Below are 26,707 nucleotides of genomic sequence, written 5' to 3'. Positions count from 1 at the left end.
TCTCGGTTTTCAGCACTATCTTTGCTGCCTCATTTGGTGGTTGGCCTCTCTTCCATTGATCAACCTCAGCATCCTGCCAAAGCCTTACCAATCAGACCTTGGGCAACAAACAGAAACAAATGTATAATGGAAAATCACAACTGCAGGTTCACCACTGGTACAATCCTTAGTAATCCTTTGCTGCATTTACTGGAAGTATGGAACCATTTCTTGCAGATTTTGTAACTCATTCATGTCCAAACTGTTGATCTGAGACAATAAAATTGTCAGAAAAAAAAATCGAAATTCGAGATTTACAAGCTTTATTTAAAACCAACACACACAAAGATGTAGAACAATATGACATACCATGTCGACAGCTTCAAAGTTAGTTTCAAGGTGATCCTGCAAATTACAGAAAACATATAGGTAACAATGACTAATGTTTATGATGTATGTTTTCTGAACCCAATTTATAATGTAACAAACGGTTTTGATATTAATTACAATGAATAGGAGCCGTGAAAAATGAAATTTTACTAAGAACAAATAAAACTAAGAATCAAACTTAGCAGAGATCCATACCTTGTTTTTTGGTCCCGCATACGAATATGATGACTGTACATATCTTCTGGTGTTTGACAATTGACAAAATTTTCTTTCAAAGGGAAAAAAAAGATACAACTATTTCCACAAATAATTAAATTTTAATTTTCTTATGACAGGAAATATCATATTTAACAAGAGAAAAGCAAGGAAAAATCCATACAACGATAAAATACTCAGAAAGATGTTAAAACAAAATTACAGAGTGATGAAATAAGCAAGCAACTAAACAAATACAAACCATCAAAGAAAATTATTGAATGCCCCAAAGCTAACATCAATTCTAATTGATAGAAATTGTCTGCTGCTCGTTTGATTTGTGCCCATCTTGATTTTGCAATGCAAGTTTGAATTCCAAAGAAAGCCTAGTACATGAGAGCAACTGAGTGAGAAAAATAGAATAAATTAGTTTATTAATTTTCACCATCTATGTGTGATATATATAGAACAAGCACACTCATTACTTACCATCTTTATCAAACATGTTCAAGGCTGTTTAGAAACCTTTGTTTGATTTTCTTCAGCTCAACCACAACATCCTTCATATCTTTTCTTTCTTCTGGTGACTCGGTTGAACAAACCAAAGCTAACTTCATAATAGATGCAATACAATTTGCTTCAACAACAAAGTACCCGTCCTCTGTTCTTAGCATATCAACATCTGCGATATCTATAATTTCTTTTGACAATGATCTTTTCACCCAATCCCTCATAGTCATTTCATCCGTGAAAATTTCATCAGTTGGCTTTTTCTTTGTGAAGGTTTCTATTAGGACAATCCCATAACTATAGGCGTCGCATTTTATAGAAACAATTCCTGTTGATCCGAATTCTGCGTTTCAAACATGATCCTTTGATCATTAGTTATTTATGCCTTGTTTATCCAATTATACATACAGATACACATGAAAAAATATGAAATAAAAAAGGGAAAATGATCATTAAAACTCAAAATTCACCTGGTGCCATATAGCCGATAGTTGCAAGAGTCATGGTTTGTTTTGTTACATCACCTTCTCCCAACAATTTGGCAATGCCAAAATCTCCCACATGTGCAACCATGTCATCATCAAGAAGAATATTACTTGGTTTTAGGTCGCAATGAATTAGAGGTGTTGGATGTCCGGTATGTAGATGTTCTAGAGCTGTTGCAACATCTATCACTATGTTCATCCTTTGTAAGATATCAAGAGAACAGTTTTCAGAATGTAACCAATTCTCAAGACTTCCATTAGACATGAAATCAAGCACCAACGCCTTAAATTCAACATTAGAGCAACAAGTAATGACCTTGACAAGATTCCGATGAACTATATTACGCAAAACTTCGCATTCAATGCCAAAGCTCCTAAATGCTCCTTCTGTCTGCAAATTGAAGACTTTTATTGCTACTTCCATTCCATCTGAAAGCCTCCTCTATATACATATCCAAAACTCCCTGAACCAAGCAAATTTCTTTCCTCAAATCCATCGGTTGCTTGTGAAAGTTCAGCTTGTGAAATTCTTCTCCATGTTTTCAAAGACAATGAATCATCCTTAATTGGTAGAGCTGTACTCCTACTTTGGCGTTTTCTATACATAATAGTTAAGACTATTAGTACTAGGACAACACCAATTGTTGGTAAGCCATACTTTAAAGCATGCACTACGGTCGTCATCTTGGAGTTTTTGTGGATGCTATTCTTGCATGGTGGGATTAGCAATCTAGGTGAACCGCAAAAAGCATAATTATTCATGAATGATGTGCTAGAAAAGTTTGGAAAACATCCATTGGTGGGAATTTCTCCTTCAAGTCTATTGAAAGACACGTTAAAAAAGTTTAGATGTGAAAGTTTTTCCAAAGACTTGGGAATAGTTCCAGAGAGATTGTTATTGCTTAAATCCAAGAATCCCAAACTAATCAAACCACCAAACGATTCAGGGATATGACCATGTAACTTATTAATAGACAAGTCTAGTGAAACCAAAGTTTGAAGATCTCCAATTGTAGATGAGATATCACCAGTGAGCAGATTCCTTGATAAATTCAATTTCAATGGACTCCTCAAAACTCCAACATCAATAGCATGGGAATTGTTAAGGTAATTTGATGATAAATCTAATTCTAAGATATCTTTAACATTCCACAAAGTTGAAGGTATTGGAGAAGTCAACTTGTTAGAATCCAAGTAAAGATATCCCAAAGAAGTCAAATTACCAAAACAAGTGTGTACAGGTCCATGCAGCTCGTTCAACGATAAATACAAACTGTATAATCCCTTCAAACCACATATGCTTTCTGAGATAGGACCTCCTAATTTATTAGAGGAAAGATACAAAACTTGGAGATTTCTCAGTCGTCCTATTGAGGTGGGAATAGATCCACTCAATTGATTGTTGCCAAGCTGTAAAAGCAACAAGCTGCTTAAGTTACCTATCTCCATAGGAATATTACCTTTAAGCTCACAGTCTGAAGCGTAAAAGTATTGAAGGGATGTCGAAAAGTTCCCGATATAAGTAGGAAGTAGGCCATTCAATGGATTTCCCGAAACCGATATTTTTGTCAAATTCCTACAATTCGACAAAGAAGAAAGAAAGGACCACTCATGAGTAAAGGGTTCTAGGTCAAATGATTGTATTCAACTTGGAAGAGTTCAAGGTGTCTTAAGTTGCCAAGCGTATTTGGAATTGGGCCAGAGAATAAATTGTCTTGTAAAGATAGAAGCTTGAGCATGGAAGCATTGGAGATAGAACTGGGAATGTTTCCGCTAAGTTTATTTCCCCACAAAATAAGCTTCTCGAGCTTTGGAACGTTGGTCATGGGCGGCAAGTTTCCTGTTAAAATTGCATCTTTTAGTGTATACATATATAAAATGTTATTCAAACTAAAAATGAAATCTTAACCGGTAACGTTTAGTTTAGGTTTTATTTTAGTACTCACAGTTAAAATTTAACAAACTGCTCTATATGACATACTTTTATGAGTAAATTAGATCATTCATCACTCAAATATTCTCACTATTATTTTGCTCACTAAAATTTAAAAAATTTCAATATAATTACTCAACTTTCAAATTGCTCATGTTTTAATCACCCTAATTTATTTTATTAATAATTTTTATGATAACATATTTTTTTTATTATAATTCTATTAATATATAATTAAAATTAAAAAATTAAATTTGAAAGTTAGAGTGATTAAATTAGGAGTAATTTGAAAGTTAAGTAATTATATTAAAAAATTTACCCATAAAAAAGTGTCATGTATAACAGTTCCATTAAGTTTTTAACAGCGAGATACCTAATCGAAACAAAAAGTAAGTGTTAGGTATGATTTGAAAAAAATGAAAGTTTAGGTACCAAAATGGGAAAAAAGTAATAGTTTAGGTATAATTTTGGTCACCTATTGTTAAAAAAAATTAACATAAATGATAAGGTGATTTTTTTAAAAAAAATTCAATGATAATGTGGCATTACCTCATGATAATACATCATTAATTTTTTTAATGGTGGGTGGGTGGGTGACCAAAATAAAACCAAAAATGTAACATTAGGTATGTTTTTGAAGCAATAAATAGTTGAGTGATCAAAATATAACAAAAGTGATAGTTGGGATACTAATTGTGTAATTTACCCTAAAAATTTTATGGGGAAACTACTTTAGATACCACCAAATTATGCTCGTTGACTAGTTTATACCATTGAACCTTCAAATTTGCCAATAATAGCACTAAACTTTAGTTTTACATTCGATTATGCCACTCCGTCGTAAGTCACTAACGAGATGATTACATGGCTAAAGGTTGATGATGTGGCATGCCACACCAAAATAACGTCGTTTTGGTGAAACTCTTTTGGTGTCTAAAATGATGTTGTTTTAGAAATTAAACTTTAGGAATATATCGAATTTGCCATTAAACTTTTAAACATCTCACTTTTTGGCTGCCACCGGTAGTCAAACGCTGCCTGTCAATGATCGCCTTTCACGACATAATTGGTATCAAAATGTTCGCATTTCACTCATCATTCTTCTCATATGATTAGTTTTCCATGAAATCCACTCAAAAATCAAAGAAATTAAACAAAAAAAAATCTATCATTTTTAGATGTTTGGAGACTTTCTTAGATTTACGGAATTTTGGGTGTTTGTTCAAAAATCTGAACGGTGAAAAACATTATTTCGAGAAGATAAACAACATATCTAAAAACTAACCTCATCAAACGGTCATTGAAAGACATTGGAGTATTAATATTTAAAACTTTTAAATGAATTTTCGTTGATTTTTTTGAGTAGGTTTCGTGGAAAATCAATTGTATGAGAATAAAAATGAGTGAAATACGAACGTTTGGTATCGATATTGTCATGAAATATGATCGATAAAGGGTGATGCTCGGCTACCAGTAGCGGTTAAAAAGTGCAGTGCTAAAAATGAAAGATATTTAAAAATTCATTGGCAAAATCGATAAACCCCTAAAGTTCAGTATCTAAAAGAACATCGTTTTAGGCATCAGAACAGTTGCGTCAAAACAACGTCGTTTTGGTGGGATAGACCACGACATCAAATGTTAGTCATGTCATCATCTTGTTACTGACTTAACGACATAGCGGTATAATTGAATGTAAAACTAAAGTTTCGTGTTATAATTGATAAAACTGAAAGTTCAATGGTATAAACGAGTCAACAAACAAAGTTCATATGTATTTAAAGTAGTTTTCCCAATTTTTAATCATTAAACTATTAAAAACTAACGATTGATGATGTGGAACTATTGAAATTATCCAGCAAACCACACAACATTATTCTTATGCTATTATAATGTTGAAATTAAAAAAAAAGTGAGAGAGATAAATTATAGTTTTATGTTAATTATGAAATTTTGAAATATCGTATTTTTTTCATTAACTTTTTATGTTTGTATAACTTTTTCTTGTTAATATTTGGTCTTTATTATCAATTGTTCGTTGGTTACATAATTTTTATAACATTTTAATTGTTCTTATTTTTAAATTCTTTGCAATGAATTATTTTGTTATTTGTAATCTATATTTTTATTATCAATTGTAATCTATAATATTTGATCTTTGTAATATTTGGAATTTGTAATCTATATTAAAACGTGGAGATGGTATTTAAATAAATTAAAAGAATATAAATTATAGTTTTAGTCATTTAATATTTATAAAAGATTTAGTTGCACGAACTCTAGTGACTTCTAAGGTTAAAGAATTATTGTTATTCCTTGAGGTCTCAGGCTCGAGCACCAGGAATATCAGGAGTACGAGCGTTCAATGTCAAATAGTTAAAAGTTATCTTTAATCAGATATTATCTTATACTTATCCTGGATTATAAAAAAAAGATTTAATTTAGTTAAAGAACTTTGAAAAAAATCATAATTTTAATATTTATCAAAATATGTATTTATGGAGAAAGCTTATTAATTTTAAATTTAAATAAATTAAAAAAACATATACTTAAATTTATTAATTTTAAAGCGTATTCATGTCAATTGAATTCTATTTTTTAATATTTATAATTCAAATTTAAAAAACAAAATTATATTTATCAAATTTTGTTAATTTTAAAGTAGATTAATATAAAGTAAACTCCATTTTTTAATATTCATTAATTTAAATTTAAATAAAATGAAAATATTACATATTTACATCAAACTATTATATTAATTATAATTATTTAGAGGATATTTACATCTTTTACTTTTGGTACTTTTAATGTCTACACTTATATATGATGATAACGAGGATATATATATAAATGGATGTCCCTTGTTCCCATATGTAATGGGGTAAGGGGGAGGTAAGATAGTTGGCTGCCCTCAACACTAGGTTGAGTGCAGCTTCCGTAGGAGACCTCCGAATTTTGAAATGCCCTCCATGGGACTCGATCCTACGATCTCAAGATTAAGAACCTTGTGCTCTACCAACTGAGTTGGATGGTCATTTCGATAACGAGGATATATATGATAGAAAAAAAACTAAATTAAATATTTCTGAACTTGGGAAAAAAACTAAAAAGGAAACAACATACCTTCTAAGTTGTTGTCATATAGATGTATCTCCTGGAGCATAGTTGAATTCCAAATACTTGTTGGAATGATTCCACCTAAATTATTAACAGATAATGACAGAACTTGAAGGTTGTAACATTCACCTATACTTCTTGAGATGTTACCAGACAATTTATTCGTATTTAAGTAAAGTCCTTCGAGTTTGGAGAGACGACGACACAAATCATTCAACAAATTACCTGATAGTTTATTGTCGGAGAAATCAATAATCTTCAGAGAAGAAATGTTGAAGATAGAAGCCGGAATTGGACCTATAAAACTTCTGATTAGTTTGAAACAGAAAAGAGAAACCTTTTTAATTTATGCTTATACAATACCAACTAAGACTTGGGTTTTTCGGGCATGCATGCACGTAGAATTCGTACGGAAATTGATTCTAATCACATTTAAGCACATTTATTCAGCTATTTTTCTTGAAAAGAATATGAGGAAGACCAGTACCTTGTAGGTTATTTATCGCCAAATCTAATATTTTGAGTTGCGTCAGATTTCCAATGCTTGTTGGAATATTTCCGGATAAATTGTTCATATTTAAATAAAGCTTCTCAAGCTTAGGAAGACGGTGACATAAATCATCCGGCAAACTACCCCGTAGACTGTTGTTGGAGAGAACAATAGTTTTCAGAGAAGAAATATTGAAGATAGAAGTCGGGATTTGACCTATAAAGCCTTTAATTTGTTGAATATTTAGCACCTCCAGACTAGAAAGGTTGCCAATTTCCTCAGGAATTTCACCTGCAAGCATAGTGGGAACATTAAGGTGTCAAGCTTACCCGTTTTGTAGGTGTGAATCGTAGAGAATGTGATTAAACTAAACTATTTGCGTAAAACAATCATACCTTGTAGATTATTGGCTCCCAAATATAATTGTTTGAGTTGTGTTAAATTTCCGATGCTTCTTGGAATGGTCCCACTGAATTTATTAATAGGCAATGTCAATATTTGAAGGTTGCTGCATTTGCCTACATGTAATGGGATATTGCCCGACAATTCATTCTCTCCCAAACGAAGTACTTCAAGCTTGGGAAGATGGCGACACAGATCTTCGGGCAAGCTTCCAGAAAGACTATTATCGTCGAGATGAATCTCTTTCAAAGAGGTAATTCTGAAGATGGAAGATGGAATTTGATCGAACAGATGATTGACTCTCAGGTCCAAGATCTCTAGATTGGACATGTTGACAAGTGTTTGAGGGATTGTACCTGTGAAATTATTGTTTCTCATTCCCAACATTTTAACTTTGTGTAGGTTCCCAAGCCAGGATGGAATTTCTCCATTAAGATGGTTGAAGCTTAATCGAAGGACCTTCAAACGATGCAGGTGTCCCAATTCTTTAGGCAGATGGCCATAGAAATGGTTGGTGCCAAAGTCAAGAGAATGTAGAAATGAAAGATTTCCAAGGTGTGGAGGAATATTACCCGTAAGATTCATGTTTGTAAGATTCAAAGCTACAACTCTTTCATGGATGGCACCACAAGAAACACCAACCCACTTGCAAACTGAACTAGAGATCGTCCAGTTGTTAGCCAATACATTTTGAGGATCTGCAATACCATCTTTAAACTGGATAAGTGCAAACTGATCAGTGGTGAGATTCCTGAGACTTATAGCTGAGCAAACTATGAAACATTGTATCCACAAAACAGAGAGTAGATGGAAGCAAGGATTCATGTTTATGAGCCAAGAAAATAAAAGAAAAAGTAGGAAAAGGGAACTTTAATTGATGTAAGTTGTTGGCTGATGGAGAAAAAGAGCATGCTTAAATAGGCACAAAATAAAACATTACATGATACAAAGAAAAGATAAATATGATTCAAATATTAAAATCAACTACTCCAGCAAAATTTGACTCGACTCAAAAAATCAATCTTGTCGATTCGAATTGACTTGACTCGTAATTTTATAAACTCAACTTGAAATTTTTTTAAATTCGAGTCGAGTTATAAAATAGAAGTTGAATAATAACTCAAATCATGGACAAATGCAAGATTTTATGTTATGAGGTGAATTTCTAAAATTTTAAGAGATAACAAACTTATAAAATTATAGGGGATAAAGACAAAATTATCAATAGAAAATAAAAAAGAAAATTCTAAAATATATGATCTATCCCTGACTCGAATAACTCAAAATTTTTAATAAATATGCCCCCATCCGTCCACTTTGATCCATCACTGACTCAAATAACTCAAATTTTTTAATAATTAGTGGATTAATTTTTAAGTTTGAGTTAAGTCCCTCAAATTTGTATGATATATGTATATCACGTGTTAAAAAGTATGAAAAAATGTATATGTATTGTATATGATTATAGAAAATCATTTAAACTCTAATAAAATAATTTCATAATATTGTGAATATATACAATTAAATTTAAACATAAACTCGAACAACTCAGCTCGACTCGACTCGAAAATTTTTCAAATAAAATTAGAGTTATAAAATATGATTCATCAACTTAAATAATTCGAAATTTTTTCATTCAACTTGATCGAACGTTCACCCCAACATAGTCAATATAAGACGATGGGTGTGGTAAATCCTTTTTCTACAAACAAATCCAAGAAAATTAATTAGCATGCCGAATTTGAATTAATGAAGACTTGTCAAATGTCAAAGTGGGAATATAACAATCATCATGGAATTACTTGTCATTCCCCCGGCTTAGAGCTTTCTCACTAAATTTCCAATGACTTGACATAATTTCACAATTACTTGCATTCAAGAGCACACGATTTTCTATTTCCAGCTAATTGTATGTATATTTATTTATTTATTTTTCAAATGAAGACTAATAGTGAATTAATTTTTTATAAATGCATATCCGCTTTACTTCAACACTATTTTAAAAATTATTATTTTACTCTATAAAAAAGAAATTGTACTACTAAAATATTTATGAATCCCTTATAAATTTAGTATATGTATTTAACATCTTCTAATATATATATATATATATATATATATATTAAGATTATGTTTAAAAATAATATACTATTTTTTTAGAATACAAAAATAATAATAAAAAAATAAGATAGAATGATATAAATAATGTTGAACAATAATAGATCATGCCGATATTTGTAAGAGAAATATCTTTAATATTCATACAAAATTAAATAGAGATAGATAAGATAATCCCTTGGTGGATTTATTGTCATAAACTTGAATCTGCAACTGTTGGACGACTAAGTATGTAATTGAATAGACCGTTCGATGAAATGTTCATGTGTCATTTGTTTATGTTTATTTATTAAGTTAAAAAGTACGAGTATGATCGATTTTTTTTTGTTCATTTAATAAACGAACGAATACGAATAGATGTATGTTTAATTTGTTTACGTTCACGAACAAACTCGTTTATTGACTCATTCATAAGCTTGTTTTTCGACTCATTTATTAGTTTGTTTACTCGGTTCTTCTTTTCCTTTTATCTTTTTTATATTTTAAATATTAGTGAAAGTGTGTACTAAATTAAACACATTGTAAACTTTAAAGTTCAAATAATAAAGCCTAAAGAGTTTGAGGACTAGTGACATAATGTCATCAACGTGTCAACATATTCGCTAACCTTAACGAACATATTTGTGAATGTTAAGCGAACGTGTTCGTAAACGTTAAACAAATCAAATATGAATACTTTCAAAAATAAACAAATAAATACAAATATAATATTAAAATTTTAAATCAACGTAAATTAAATATAAATAATTGTAAATATAAACAAACAAATATAACTCTATTATTCCAAGTAGAATCATTTACATTCACACAAACATTTTTTCTGAAAGGACAATATTTCAATTTTCAAACAAACGGGTCTTTAGGGTTATAGTTTAATTATTGTGGGAATTTTTCCACAATTCTTTCCCATCGTTATTTGCGGATGATTTGGGATTAAAACTGTCAACTTGACCGCATATACTTCAATTGCATTTAAGTCCTCATGCTTTTCTTTTATCGTTTCAGTCCTTATCATTTTTTTAATTAATTTAGAGTGATTATAAGTATAATATACTCTTAATTATTTGATAATTAAAGTTGAAATAACAATCGATTAATTCGTGCAATCTTATCAATTTTATAAGAAACAATAGAACATTGAGATTAAATTTGCTATTCTGCATTCAGTTTTTAAAATTCTGTCTGAACGTCCTTTTTCTACGAACGATTCCAAGGCAAACGAATTAGCATTCAAAATATGAATTAATGAAGACTCTGAGTCAAGTCACCAAATCAAAGTCACACCCATCATGAAATTACTTGCCATACCCCATAGGCTTAGTATTTTCTCACTCAATTTCCAACAACTGGACATAATTTTACAATCACAATTTTTTTTAATAAAACTTGTTATTCTTATTAAAAAGTGAAAATGTTCGAAATTATAATAAATGTTTTTGATTATTCTCATAAACTATATACATATAATTTGGCAACCCCAAGGAATTTTAAGAATCACAGTGACGAGGGACTTACCTTTGAGGTGCAAAAGAGCCCAAGCAAGCTCACGCTCCCAACATCTAGCACGACGAGGAAGATCACAAAGAGCCAAGACAATCTCCCATGACTCCTTAGCAAAGCCACAATAAAAATAAATAAACTACCCCTTGTTTCAACTATATTACCATATATCACACAGTTCGTACTATCCATATTTAAACCCATCTTCAAAAGTCTCTCCCTGCAATTGATCAAGAATGACCATCCAAACAATAACACTATGCTTGGGAACGTGTCCCCCAAACCACACAAGCTTATGCCAAGTAACTCTAGGTTACTTAACCCTCAAGTCTAGGGGTGTGCAAAATTACCCGACCTGATTGATCCGACCCGTCGACCCGGATCTAAAAAACTGGATAATTCTCTAAAAAAAATTACCCGGCCGGGACGGGTATCCGGCCCGACATTTTTCGGGTCGGGCCCGGATCACAAAATCTAGTTTTTCCGGGTACCCGGTTAGTTTTTATTTTTTTATTTTATTTTTTTATATATAATTATATAAAATATAATGAATTATTTATATTATGACTATTATATTTTGTATTTCGAACTTTTAAATTTTATGTTCGGATATTAGAGTATGTAATTCGAAGTTTCGAACATTTAAATTTGTGTATATATTTTTTAAAATTAATAATTTAAAAATAAAAAATTAAAAACTGGGTATCGGGTACCCGATTACCGAGTACCCATAACATTCGAGTCGGAACACGGGCCGAGAAATCATCGACCCAAAAATTCCGGGTACCTGGAAAGGTACCCGAAAATCCGGGTACCCGAATTTGCACACCCCTACTCAAGTCCTCCTAAATCTTGGAAGCTTTTATATCTTCACTCACACCATCAAATAGCTGTCTAGCCACCGGCCTAAGTTTCAAAATCTTCTGAAAACTCCAACTAACGTTAATAGGAATCTCAATCTGCCAGAAGTCCTCATTTTTCGAGACATAACCCTTAATTCATGCCACCCACAGGGATAACAATAATATTTTATTTTATTTTTAATAATAATATAATCTTTTATAAATAGAACATATTCATATTTCATAACGGTATTTCTTGAGACATATTATAACATCCCAACCCAGATTCAGAATACTTAACAGATTCATGAGTGTCACATTCAAATTACCAAAGTATCCTACAATTTAAAACTCCCATTTTGTTATTTGAAATGGTTTATTAAATAAATTAAAATAATAAAAATTATTAACGTTTAAGTTTTTTTACAAAAATATGAATCTCTTTATTTTAAAACATAATAAGCCCAATCATGATGGGTTCTACTTCTAGGCCCAAATCACCAAACTAGTCCCATCCGTATTAGTCCAAACTCGACTAAAGCTCGACCCAAGAACTTTTACTACTAAAAGAAAATGTGAAATATTTGATTAAAACAAATCAAATTATTTATAAGTATTGACCCAACACGGTCAAGGTTCAACATATTAACCCTAAACTCTAAACCTAAACTTAAAAGTATTTTTCCTTTAACACAGTCAAGATTCAGCATATTAACTAGGGATGGGCATGGTTCGGGTTTGGGTCGGGTTTCAGCCAACCCGACCCAACCCAAAATTTTACACCTTGTACCCTACCTGACCCTATCCAAAAATATATACCTTCACCCGATCCGACTTTTTTAGATAAATCCGAACCCGACCTGATCAAACCCGAAATAATAAAAATATTATTTTTATTCAATAAAAACAGTGATTTAATTGGAAAAAAAATGATATATAGATGGGTATTATTGTAATTATTCCTAGATATATAAAGTAAAGTTATATTTTTTTGGGTCGGTTGGGTACTTTTCACCCTAAATCCAAATCCGACCCGACCCGAACATCACCTTTAAAAAACCGACCCGACCCAAACTTGATTTTTGTTAAAAAAATCGACCCAACCTGACCTGACCCAACGGGTTCTTGTACCATGTTCATCCCTAATATTAACCCTAAACTCTAAACCCAAACTTAAAAATATTAATTCAAACACGGTCAAGGTTCAACATATTAACTCTAAACCTAAACTTTTAACAGAGTTCTGAGTCGTTACAACTCTTTATCTTAACAAAGAAAAATTCATCTTTGAAATTTGTCTTAATTGAATAGGTGCGCATGCTGGAGTTTCATTGTGCTATTCGACTCTTATGTGGCCTTTTACTAACAATGCTTTGCATATAAATTAATATATGATCGTACAAGTATATACATCAAATAAGTAATAAAGTGATAATCAAGATTATCTTCATAAGAATTGAACAATTATAATAATGGTCAAGTTATTGCTTCTAACTAATACTGTGACAAAATAAGCAATAATAACATTCTGACCAACTAAACAATATTATTCCGATATAGTTTTGTTTTTATGGAATCGGTTGTAAACTATTTCCATCCTAAGGACACTCTTTTTCCTCCATTTAGGTGTAGGGAGGTTTTTTAATGAGGTCATTGGGATGTTTTCTTTGTGTTTTCTTCAATACAAAGAATCCTTTATTTACAAAAAAAAAATAAAATAAAGAGAAGAATGCAACGAAAAGGTCACTACGTAAATTGAGAACAATACAAATGTTAAAATTTAAATTTCTAATTTTGTTTAAAAGATTTAATGTGTCACCCCATTAAACCAATTAATTGTTGATGAATAAGACAACAATTTTAATCAACTAAGAATCAACATTAATCGTATTAAAAAGACTTCATTGAAGCAGTCTCATGCCAAGAGGTTTATCTCATGGCTGGGCTAAAAAGTATCGAACTCAAAGCTACTAGGTTTAGTAATTGAAATATTTAAACGGTATTGAATAAATAGATTTATATTTTAGATTCATTTGTTTATTTTTTAATTAATTCGTGCTTGTTTAAAATTTTATTTATTTAAATTTGTATGTATTTATATTAATTTACTTAATATTTATAAGTATGTTTGTTTACTGTTTACAAACCAAAAATAAATCAGCATGTTCATACACAGTAGACAAACATATTTTAAAAATAATAAATATGCACACTGCGATTAAACATTTTTTATTTTTAAAATTTAATAATTAAACATAAATACTTTTATTAAAAATATCAAATGAATTTATTTATGAATATAAACAAATCGAACAGACATTTGTTTAAATTCATTCATTTAATTTAATTGTTTTTTTCCTATTCATACTCGTCTATTTAATTTTACAAACCAACAAAAATTGAACAGTTCAGAAATAATTCTTTTTATCCTCTGTTATCCTCTTACCGCTTCTCTTTTTCTTCTTCTCGGCTCCTTCCTCTCTTCCTCCTTTTCTCTTGCATTTTTCCTTTTTTTTATTTTTCTCATTCTTTCCCCCCCCCCCTTTAACACTGAATTTCTGCTAACAATTAGCTTCCGACAAATAGCACTTTGAATTGCCTTCTTTTCTAAACAGAAAACATTATTATATGTTTTTCCTCAACAAAAGAAATTATGAAACAAGTCATGTTCTGTACTCATTTCGACAATAGAATAAGTATTCACTCAGCTAATGTGGCAACGCAAGCATACATATTACCGGGAAAAAGATAAAAGAATATCATACCTGATAACATAAATAACACATGCACCCTGCAGTATTATTGGAAAAAAGACTAGATTATAATGTTCGAGGATCCATGTATCATTTGCAAGCATGGTGAAAGAAAACTTGACAATCTAATGGTTGATCTCAGCTTAGAACAAAGTCGGGTACCTTTCACTCGAGAAATGAGAGGTTCGATGAACCGATAAAACCTTCCACTATGCTAAAGGAGTATCAAGTGTACAAATACATGCTGACAATTGATCTTCACAGGGTGCCGGAGGCGGAAAAATTCCCAAACGGTAAAAGTCATATTGGGGAACACCGCCCGAGAAAAGAAAGAGCTCTACTATATTAGATGTTTGTAGGAGACTTCAGAAACTGATGAAGAATTTTACTTTTATATCCGAACAGAAAATATATATGTATCGATAAATTTATCTGCTCAGTGGCTCTAGCTGAACTTCCATTAGTCCAGAATTTTGTGAACTTGATAGTTTGGAAGTGTGGATTGGGTTTAAAAGGTCAACAGAATCATCTTCTTCAATGTTGCCTTGTACCAAATTGCCCCTTCCTAAAAATCGATCCCTCCGCTGTCTTTCACAATACTCCAAATAAATGACCATCAATGCACCAGCCAAGAAATAAATTATTAATGCCCAGATAAGTCCATGAACATTTTCTCCTCTATATCTTTCTCCTAAATGTTTCATTCCAGTGAAAAGAGCTGCAATTCCTACAACAATTGTAACACCCCCAACCCGTATCCTACCCGGATACGAGTCCGAAGTGTCACATTGACTTTTAAAACCTTGACTCTTAAGAAAAAATCCCGGGAAATTTAAAACTTTATTTAAAACAAAATACAGACTTTATCAGAGTGCTCGTACTTAATGACTTATTACATGCCAACACTTTATACATAACCAAAAACATACTTTATCAAATATTTCTGATCTGATCTTTTGGTAAGGAAAACTGACCTGTCTTGCTCCGCATCACTCCTTACTCTTCTCGAAACCTACGTGTGAAACAATCACACGCTAAGTCGAAGACTTAGTGAGGCATAACAACTTATAATGCACTTTAAAACCTATATTGATACGTGCATGTTTTGTTCTATCATGTTACAGCAAGTTCATGCATTTTTCATATCGTATAAAATCATATCAGATTAATTGCAGTAAATATATGCATACACATAATTCATCATTAACAGTTTATCATATAATCACATACTATTTCAATCAAACACTATACACACACACAACATCATATCATTTCTATAGCATTTATCATACCACTAACTTATATTTGTTCATATCTCTGGATTAGCCCATGTACATATGTGAGAACTATCGATATGTGAGTCTATAGAGGTTGTGCACTATGCTGTCACCACAGCTCGTATAAATGCACCGAAGTGCCCGTAGAATTGCACCGAAGTGCCCGTAGAATTGCACCGAAGTGCCCGTAGAATTGTCCATAAGGACCACGTAGAATTCCTTAAGAATCATATACATATACTATGGATCAAGTATGTGTCTTTCAAGACTTCACACAGGTTCCAAAGGATATACATATGTCCTAAAGAACCGAATAAACCCTCGACTCTTGGCATGCCAACTATACCCCTAGCTCTCATGACACATAACATGGGCGTTATCTTTTATTTCATTTCAAATATACACATAAACTTGTAATTCACTTTCACATATCACGTATCACATAGCTTCTTTTCATATGATCACATAGTCACATAGTTCACTTACCCGTAGATCATTTCCATATAATTCACATGTCACATAGGTCATGTTTTCATATAAATTCTATCATTTCTCACCCAATCACCTTTATTCAGATAAACATACTTATCATATCTTGTTCACATAAGATCATATACTTCATATAATATATTGAAACACCTAGAACACTTTCACGTAGCTTATAGTCATAAGTTTTGTCTCGTAACATATACTTGTTTTCACATATCTATTTCCTATCAATTCTTATACCATCACATAATTCCTTTAACATACATAACATATCATATAACATTATAATAGAAATACTTATAAGTCATATCACTTAAAGCACATATATTTATAGTCACATTGCTTATATCTTAATCGTATGCCTTCTCTTAAACATATATATTCACATGTTCAGGTAATTCACCATTTCATCTCATAATTGGGTATTCATATAACTCATTTCATTTCATTTCATATCTATCTATATATATATATCCTCAAGATTATCCTAATATAAATCATATAGCACTCTTATATTTCGTATTCATCTAGGGCAGACTTATAAACATATCTCACTTCTATTATTTCTATATATAATCTAATCTGTTACTTAATTCAATTTCATATAGCTCTTATAATCTTCTCATATAACTTCACAAATTTCTATCATTCAACCTATGTGTTATAGTTTTATTTAAACTTATGAATCTTTCCCATCTAGCTTATCTTATACGTTCGTCTTATCATTTATGTTCAAATCCCCTAGTTGGTGTACTATTTTCACTTCATCCTATAGATCAATATTATCCAGTTTATTTCACTTATCATGTAAAAATATAATTATATTTTACTATGATCACATAGTTTATATCTCATACTTTGCTTTCTCATATTCACCTATATTATGTCATATGGCTCATATCTTTCTCATGCAGTCACATAGTTCAGTTTCACATATGTATATATATATATACCTTATATAGCACATACTTCTCATAACATTACATTCAAAACCATATCAACACATATATTCATGCATACATACAATTCATGTCATTCATATACGTATAATCATATATTCATGCATTCTAACATAGAAAATAGACTTGTCGCAAGTCTTATTTCCATTTAGCACCATCAACTAACTAATATGCACTCACCTAGCCTCACTAGCCAATTCCAATCTCTTATCTTTCCCTTGATCGATCTTACTTGCCAAACGTTCCGGAATTGCTTTATGCGTAGAATCTACATAAACGTACATTTCGAGACCATCATTAGATACCTACACCTTGTAATTGGATACTAGCAACTTAAACTAACTAATTAACCCATATTCCCAATTTTCCTTTAGGGGGAATCGGTTCCCCCCCATGGGGGTATCGGTTCCCCTATGACATACTGGAAATTCTTGTTCGTTTGAAGGGGTATCGGTTCCCCTTGAATGGGTACCGATTCCCCTTGCCCAGAAATCATATTTTGAGCTCGAAAATCCTTCATTTTCAGCTCAACACATCATACTTCACTCCCTTTAATATTCCTAACTTTCATACACATACTTAAACTCATTTCTACTCCATAATCCCTTCTTTAAACTCAAAATTCTATCTTCCATATAAGATTCAAAAATCATACCAAATTTCCAATGTGTTCTAATTCCAATTCTAACACTTCCTACCTCTTAATTAGCTTCTTGACAAGTCAAATTCTGATTTAAACATCAAAAACTCATCCATATCAAATTTCATCTAAAAACTCATTTTCCAAATCATTCTCTAAATCACTTATCTTGTTGCTTTAATGTCATATAAGCTTTCCTTTAGCTATATAACATTCAAGCTTTCATTTCCAATCTTAACAATCAAAGAAACTACCAAGTTCAGTTCTTACCTATAATTGCAAGCCCACGTTTGGAGGAGGAAGAGAAGAAAGTAAGGAAGAATGAAGAAGAAATGGGAGGTTCTGGAACCTAAACTCACGTGATTCTCATATATCCCCTTAAAAAATTATAAAAAATCTTTCTGGTCAAATGACCATAATACCCTTAATTTCCTTTAATAATTACCAAATAACCTTCATATATATTCAAATAATCATTGAATTCTTCATTCTTCTACTTTAGTCACCAAATTCTGAAACTTTACAATTTGGTCACTAACCCGGTATTGCGGATGTTACAAATCTCCCCTCCTTTAACAAAAAAATTCGTCCTCGAATTTTTCACTGAACAACTTAGTAAGAACATATCTTCTAATGTTTTTATGTTGCTTCCTTTACTTAATCTTTCTTTCTCTTAGTTCTTCAACTACCTTTTTCCTTTATACATCCTTATCATGTTACTTATCATATAACCAATAGCATCAGTTCTTATCACTCAAAATCCTTAATCAATCAAATTCTTTATCAATCTTTAATTACCTTATAACCATACCAAACTTGTATTTCGTCATCATTTGACTAAAACACAACTTTAAATCTTTTTCAATGTGTCTATATCAAAAATTGTCCTCTGTACTTCCATAGTCATCGTATCTGATCCTTTAAATCAATCCCTTCCATTTCTTTACTCCTTATTCCTTATACATAAATCATATATTTCCTTTCATATTCACATACTCTTGTCTTATCACTTATACTCATCTTTATGTACCAATCTTCATTGCATCCTCATTACTTTAATAACCCTTTTCTTATACATAACTTCATTCTTTATCATTCTTATACTTGTATTTTTCTTCCTGAAGATTCCATGCAAATACTTATCTCAGTTTCTACATCATAGCTATCTGCTCAGAATATACAATCATATTCAAATTCACATCATAATCAATTAACTCAACTTTACCTTTTTCCTTCCATCTTATTATTCTATCACTTTTACTCTAACCGCTAGTCAATAATATATGTTCAATCTAGGGTACAAACCCTAATCCACCAAACACATACATCCTGTCAAATCGAAATTATCTTAAAAATTCACTTACTCAACTTATCAATTTCACCTCTATTCTCATATATCCTAAAATTTCTTTTGCTCAAACTCAACATTCTGACTTCCTGTGTCCTATAATTTGATCATCGATATACACATTCTCAAACTCTTCTTATCAATCCTCAGCTTTACTTAAATATACAAATTCTTACTTCCTTTTTCCTTTACTATACCTCATTATTATGATCCAAATATGCAACTATATCCAGATCCATTGCAGATCTGGTTATCATATCCAGACAATATCTTATAATCTTATAATTCCAGTACATTTTTATCACATACTCTTGTTAGCTAACGCTAACTTTTCCGTCTTAACTGCAAATCCTTATCATATAAACGCTCTGGCTTATACACAATGTTATTCCTTCATTTCGAACTCATAAGCTCTGACATATACATCTTATACACTTGTCACTGATGCACTTATCCTTGAGTTCTTCTATACGTAATCATCACGTCATTAGATCTTTTTAACATTCTTATGGTGACACCCGTTCACCATATTCTATCTTATTCACATAATAGCAAAACTACTCTACATCGTTTTTCCGATTCCAAACGATGAAAATTTTCTATCATTATTCAGATATGATTTCAGCTTTCTGAAATCAACTTTTGATCTTACTAGGCATTTCCTGAGGTGTCCGATCTTCATCCTGCCTGGCCAGGGCAAGTGAATAGCTATCACCATCAGTAATATCACCTTTCACTTACTTCGAAATTATCACGATCGGATTTCTACTGTATTAAACTATTCTTATTTTATTAGCAAGACAACGTATTCCTTACACTATCAGATCAGAAATTTTTCAATCTATGTTGGCATGTACACCTTTTATGACCTTTTGGACTTCGGTTTATGCCGAGAATCGGCTAAACCATAGCTCTGATACCATTAAATGTAACACCCCCAACCCGTATCCGACCCGGATACGAGTCCGAAGTGTCACATTGACTTTTAAAACCTTGACTCTTAAGAAAAATCCCGGGAAATTTAAAACTTTATTTAAAACAAAATACAGACTTTATCAGAGTGCTCGTACTTAATGACTTATTACATGCCAACACTTTATACATAACCAAAAACATACTTTATCAAATATTTCTGATCTGATCTTTTGGTAAGGAAAACTGACCTGTCTTGCTCCGCATCACTCCTTACTCTTCTCGAAACCTACGTGTGAAACAATCACACGCTAAGTCGAAGACTTAGTGAGGCATAACAACTTATAATGCACTTTAAAACCTATATTGATACGTGCATGTTTTGTTCTATCATGTTACAGCAAGTTCATGCATTTTTCATATCGTATAAAATCATATCAGATTAATTGCAGTAAATATATGCATACACATAATTCATCATTAACAGTTTATCATATAATCACATACTATTTCAATCAAACACTATACACACACAACATCATATCATTTCTATAGCATTTATCATACCACTAACTTATATTTGTTCATATCTCTGGATTAGCCCATGTACATATGTGAGAACTATCGATATGTGAGTCTATAGAGGTTGTGCACTATGCTGTCACCACAGCTCGTATAAATGCACCGAAGTGCCCTAGAATTGCACCGAAGTGCCCGTAGAATTGCACCGAAGTGCCCGTAGAATTGTCCATAAGGACCACGTAGAATTCCTTAAGAATCATATACATATACTATGGATCAAGTATGTGTCTTTCAAGACTTCACACAGGTTCCAAAGGATATACATATGTCCTAAAGAACCGAATAAACCCTCGACTCTTGGCATGCCAACTATACCCCTAGCTCTCATGACACATAACATGGGCGTTATCTTTTATTTCATTTCAAATATACACATAAACTTGTAATTCACTTTCACATATCACGTATCACATAGCTTCTTTTCATATGATCACATAGTCACATAGTTCACTTACCCGTAGATCATTTCCATATAATTCACATGTCACATAGGTCATGTTTTCATATAAATTCTATCATTTCTCACCCAATCACCTTTATTCAGATAAACATACTTATCATATCTTGTTCACATAAGATCATATACTTCATATAATATATTGAAACACCTAGAACACTTTCACGTAGCTTATAGTCATAAGTTTTGTCTCGTAACATATACTTGTTTTCACATATCTATTTCTATCAATTCTTATACCATCACATAATTCCTTTAACATACATAACTATCATATAACATTATAATAGAAATACTTATAAGTCATATCACTTAAAGCACATATATTTATAGTCACATTGCTTATATCTTAATCGTATGCCTTCTCTTAAACATATATATTCACATGTTCAGGTAATTCACCATTTCATCTCATAATTGGGTATTCATATAACTCATTTCATTTCATTTCATATCTATCTATATATATATATCCTCAAGATTATCCTAATATAAATCATATAGCACTCTTATATTTCGTATTCATCTAGGGCAGACTTATAAACATATCTCACTTCTATTATTTCTATATATAATCTAATCTGTTACTTAATTCAATTTCATATAGCTCTTATAATCTTCTCATATAACTTCACAAATTTCTATCATTCAACCTATGTGTTATAGTTTTATTTAAACTTATGAATCTTTCCCATCTAGCTTATCTTATACGTTCGTCTTATCATTTATGTTCAAATCCCCTAGTTGGTGTACTATTTTCACTTCATCCTATAGATCAATATTATCCAGTTTATTTCACTTATCATGTAAAATATAATTATTTTACTATGATCACATAGTTTATATCTCATACTTTGCTTTCTCATATTCACCTATATTATGTCATGGCTCATATCTTTCTCATGCAGTCACATAGTTCAGTTTCACATATGTATATATATATATACCTTATATAGCACATACTTCTCATAACATTACATTCAAAACCATATCAACACATATATTCATGCATACATACAATTCATGTCATTCATATACGTATAATCATATATTCATGCATTCTAACATAGAAAATAGACTTGTCGCAAGTCTTATTTCCATTTAGCACCATCAACTAACTAATATGCACTCACCTGGCCTCACTAGCCAATTCCAATCTCTTATCTTTCCCTTGATCGATCTTACTTGCCAAACGTTCCGGAATTGCTTTATGCGTAGAATCTACATAAACGTACATTTCGAGACCATCATTAGATACCTACACCTTGTAATTGGATACTAGCAACTTAAACTAACTAATTAAACCCATATTCCCAATTTTCCTTTAGGGGGAATCGGTTCCCCCCCCATGGGGGTATCGGTTCCCCTATGACATACTGGAAATTCTTGTTCGTTTGAAGGGGTATCGGTTCCCCTTGAATGGGTACCGATTCCCCTTGCCCAGAAATCATATTTTGAGCTCGAAAATCCTTCATTTTCAGCTCAACACATCATACTTCACTCCCTTTAATATTCCTAACTTTCATACACATACTTAAACTCATTTCTACTCCATAATCCCTTCTTTAAACTCAAAATTCTATCTTCCATATAAGATTCAAAAATCATACCAAATTTCCAATGTGTTCTAATTCCAATTCTAACACTTCCTACCTCTTAATTAGCTTCTTGACAAGTCAAAATTCTGATTTAAACATCAAAAACTCATCCATATCAAAATTTCATCTAAAAACTCATTTTCCAAATCATTCTCTAAATCACTTATCTTGTTGCTTTAATGTCATATAAGCTTTCCTTTAGCTTATATAACATTCAAGCTTTCATTTCCAATCTTAACAATCAAAGAAACTACCAAGTTCAGTTCTTACCTATAATTGCAAGCCCACGTTTGGAGGAGGAAGAGAAGAAAGTAAGGAAGAATGAAGAAGAAATGGGAGGTTCTGGAACCTAAACTCACACGTGATTCTCATATATCCCCTTAAAAAAATTATAAAAAATCTTTCTGGTCAAATGACCATAATACCCTTAATTTCCTTTAATAATTACCAAATAACCTTCAATATATATTCAAATAATCATTGAATTCTTCATTCTTCTACTTTAGTCACCAAATTCTGAAACTTTACAATTTGGTCACTAACCCGGTATTGCGGATGTTACAACAATGGCTCCTCTGCCAACAATTACATGGAAATACTCCCAAATAATCCTCTTTGAGGAAGCCTCCTCACCATGATCAGGTTTCTTAGGACTGAGGTACGCATTCACTGGTTGCACACAGGCAAAAAATATAGCAGTGATCCCAAACTTAACATGTAATGAGCTGACAAAGAAACCATGAAGTTCAGCAACTGCAAAAAGAACAGCAAGTAGGACAATTGACAATCCCGAATACTGTAGGTAAATGTGAATTTGGTACCATACACCACCTTTTATATGTTTAAGGTATCTAGCAGCTAATACTCCTCCAGGAAGTAGAATACCCCAAGCAATGAACATCATAAATCCATGTACAGCTAAGACCGGTTGCAAATCTTGCTCGGCCTCAGAAGAACCACGCATAAGCATCACACGCACGGGCCTGTGACTCGTGACAGAATGCATATTTATCCCACTAAGATGCTCAGACCACTTGGCACCCATTGCCCAAATTACTCTAAGAGGAGTTGTTGGATCAAGAATGTTCTTGCACTCTGGCTTCTTATTATGACTACTGCATGATGGCTTAAAGGGACGTGTGAATTCCAAAATAATGATACCATTTTCTGACTTGCACCTCACATGCGTCAGGTTCTCATTCGTTTGATGCACATTAGAGGCATCCTTTCCATCAATCCAATATGTATTTAGTCGTCCTTTACCAATATCGTCAACCCAGCCCACATAAGCATAGCTATTCACCATTTCACTACCAAAAGCTATTGCAAGATAGCCACTCTTCTTTACACCACGGGCAGCAATAGATATTGAATCTTCCGATAATGTCCAAAGAAAGTAACTTGTTGATCATCTAAAAACACACTATTGTTAAACATATCAGATAGACCACCATCAACAACCTCAATTCTCCACCCCATCTTCGGCTGGTATAATGACTGATAAAACACTTGATCAGGGGTATTCCTATTGGGAGCCCAAACCAATTCGTAAGGGCTTGCTGCAACTCCTTCTGCTTCTGGCCCTCCAGAATAAATAGTCTCGGTTGTGTTCCTCAATGTTGCATTTCCGCCTAGACAATCAGAAGTAACATACAAAGAAACATTATGCCCTGTCTGCACCGAGAACTTCACTGGAACCCCTCTTTCCACTCTCAAAACTGGAGCTTCCTCTTATTAATATACAAAACCTTAGATGGATTTGGTGGATTCGGATAATGCAAAGCCTCCCCTGTCGTAACAACTAATGTCACATTTGCATCGGAGATAATCAATCTTGATCCTCCTTATCATCGGCATCCAATGGCCCAAAACAATCATCCACATTCTCTGAAACATTAAGCACCAAATGTCCATATGCAACCGTCTTCGGGCCCCCATGATTTTGAGGCAAAAATGAGGCATGACAGTATCAGGAGGTTTGATCAACCCTAATGCCCAAATAACCGCCATTTCCGCCGTAGGATTCACAGGCAAGTCATATTTATTATCATCCGATATCAATGGTTTCCTAAACCTAATAAAGGAAACCCCATCTCTCCTATGTCCATAAACCAACCTAGTATTATTTAATTCCATGTCATTTGTGGAGTTCTCATAAACTACATCAGGACAAACACCTATTGCTGAACCCTCTTTACCATGCAACATGCATTCACTATAACTCGTAATGTAAAAGTCATCAACAAAGGGTCTACCTTCCTCCGTAAAAGCCGTCACTGAGACGTCGGATCCTAACATCAGCTCCTTAGTTGCATTCGGATTCGCCCACCCAAACGCCATGTAATTCGTAGTCTTGGTAACCGCTTCTAAACCGATCTCGATCCAATTATCATCCACATTCAAACTCCACCGAACCCTATAACTACCAGACAAATTCTTGCAGTTATCGAACATTGTATTGACCCGGCTCGGATCTGAATCCGACACGTTCATGGGGAGAGTGACGTGGCCCAAGTCCGAGAAGGTAGTGACGTCCCAAACGGAGAGAACCTTGATCTGGTCCCAGGTGACGTTGGGGAGTAATTGGACCAAAAACGATGCGTTTCTGTAAGTTGTTTGGTTAAACCGTTGATCGGATATCGGGAACCCAAGTGTGATGTTAGAGAAATCAACGGAGACGGCGCCCCAGAAAACGACGTCGGACAAACCGGGTAACATGTCAAATCTGGTGACGTGGAAAGAGCAATCGTCGAGGATTTTGAGATGGCCTCGCAGTTGATGCTGGACCATCGTGAAATTCGATTCGAACCCGATTACGTGGTTCGTGTGGGAGCATTTCCGACCCGAATCCGCATTGCAGAAGAGGAGGAATGAGTTAATAAGAAAGAATAGGAGTAGAAGGGATGATTTGGAATTGTACATTCGGATTGGATTGCAAGTGATTTAAAATAATCTAAATTATGATTAACGAAAATCAAATATCTCCGAGAAACCGTGAAAAAAAAGGGGGAGAGAGTTATACGGCGGTGGTGGCTCAGTGGAGACGCAGGTCGGCGACTCGTTGTTTTATTGAATTTTATTGCTTGGTTTGTTTTATTTTTCTCTCTTTTTCCCGGGTTTTTTCCCCTTGATCGGAGGGTGGCAAATGGCAATTTCGTGATTTTAAGGAAAATTAAGCCGAAGATCCTGAATGTTAAAGCGGAAGCCCATTATTTGCATTTGAAATTTGGTTAACTACATTATTGATCACCAAATTATACCATTTCTTTTTTAATCACCAAACTTTTTGACAAAATTTTCACTGACATTGCTTTTTTCTATTTAATCATTCCTCTTTAAAATAATTAATGACAATGTTGACGTGGTCTTTTCAAGATTAATATTAATATATATGTGTCTTCTTTATCTAATTAACCTATTGCTTAAATCTTAAATTATCTCTTTACTTTTTTTACTCATTTTAATATTTTTAATAATTAAATTTGTTCATGGTCTCCATCAACTTATGTACTATATTTTATTCTGATTTGTTTATCTGACCAATTAATAAATTTATAAGTTGTTTAAATATTGAGAATTGTAAATATGGTAATTTGAGGTATCAATTTTCAAAATGTAGTAGTTCGATATTGACATACAATAGTTCAGAAGGCCTAATTAACATTAATATTAGACGTTAGATTTTTATAATTAGAAGGTTGATATTAATGTCTTTAAAGAAATTCCGATATCAA

At 32.4% G+C, this 26,707-nt stretch overlaps 2 protein-coding genes and 1 pseudogene across 4 annotated transcripts; all 3 read right to left on the bottom strand.

Annotated features, from left to right (window-relative positions):
* Positions 1-193: 193 nt before the first annotated feature.
* On the bottom strand, positions 194-2,227 carry LOC120219438 (probable LRR receptor-like serine/threonine-protein kinase At3g47570). Of its 3 annotated transcripts, none has more exons than XM_039216256.1 (3): positions 1,545-2,227; positions 1,054-1,417; positions 194-241 (listed from the first exon to the last, which is right to left on the bottom strand). In XM_039216256.1, the coding sequence occupies exons 1-2, from the start codon at positions 1,981-1,983 to the stop codon at positions 1,062-1,064; spliced, it is 795 nt and encodes a 264-aa protein (XP_039072187.1). In that variant the 5' UTR covers positions 1,984-2,227; the 3' UTR covers positions 194-241; positions 1,054-1,061. The 3 variants fall into 3 exon arrangements, with proteins under 3 accessions (XP_039072187.1, XP_039072186.1, XP_039072185.1); XM_039216255.1 differs by lacking the exon at positions 194-241 and adding an exon at positions 374-384; XM_039216254.1 differs by lacking the exon at positions 194-241 and adding an exon at positions 861-950.
* Positions 2,074-8,357, bottom strand: LOC120219246 (LRR receptor-like serine/threonine-protein kinase GSO1). The gene is made up of 6 exons (XM_039216086.1): positions 7,492-8,357; positions 7,094-7,387; positions 6,832-6,903; positions 6,613-6,687; positions 2,187-3,199; positions 2,074-2,088 (listed from the first exon to the last, which is right to left on the bottom strand). The coding sequence occupies exons 1-6, from the start codon at positions 8,321-8,323 to the stop codon at positions 2,074-2,076; spliced, it is 2,301 nt and encodes a 766-aa protein (XP_039072017.1). The 5' UTR covers positions 8,324-8,357.
* Positions 8,358-15,122: 6,765 nt separating this feature from the next.
* LOC120219299 lies at positions 15,123-25,935 on the bottom strand (annotated as a pseudogene).
* Between the last annotated feature and the right edge of the window lie 772 nt (positions 25,936-26,707).

This window comes from Hibiscus syriacus, unplaced genomic scaffold (assembly GCF_006381635.1).
Source record: "Hibiscus syriacus cultivar Baekdansim isolate YM2019G1 unplaced genomic scaffold, ASM638163v2 tig00110206_pilon, whole genome shotgun sequence".
Taxonomy (NCBI): Eukaryota; Viridiplantae; Streptophyta; class Magnoliopsida; order Malvales; family Malvaceae; genus Hibiscus; species Hibiscus syriacus.
The sequence above is the reverse complement of the archived record's forward strand: the minus strand, read 5'-3'. Positions and strand labels throughout refer to the sequence as shown.

What these genes read in the sequence shown, in the direction of transcription:
- LOC120219438 (XM_039216256.1), bottom strand. Translation starts at nt 1,983, where the DNA reads ATGGAAGTAGCAATAAAAGTCTTCAATTTGCAGACAGAAGGAGCATTT. An exon ending in TATCGGCTATATGGCACCAG is followed by an intron (nt 1,418 to 1,544) that starts GTGAATTTTGAG and finishes TTTGAAACGCAG; the next exon opens with AATTCGGATCAACAGGAATT.
- LOC120219246 (XM_039216086.1), bottom strand. Translation starts at nt 8,323, where the DNA reads ATGAATCCTTGCTTCCATCTACTCTCTGTTTTGTGGATACAATGTTTC. An exon ending in GGGAGCCAATAATCTACAAG is followed by an intron (nt 7,388 to 7,491) that starts GTATGATTGTTT and finishes CTATGCTTGCAG; the next exon opens with GTGAAATTCCTGAGGAAATT. An exon ending in ATATGACAACAACTTAGAAG is followed by an intron (nt 3,200 to 6,612) that starts GTATGTTGTTTC and finishes CAAGTTGAATAC; the next exon opens with AATCATTTGACCTAGAACCC.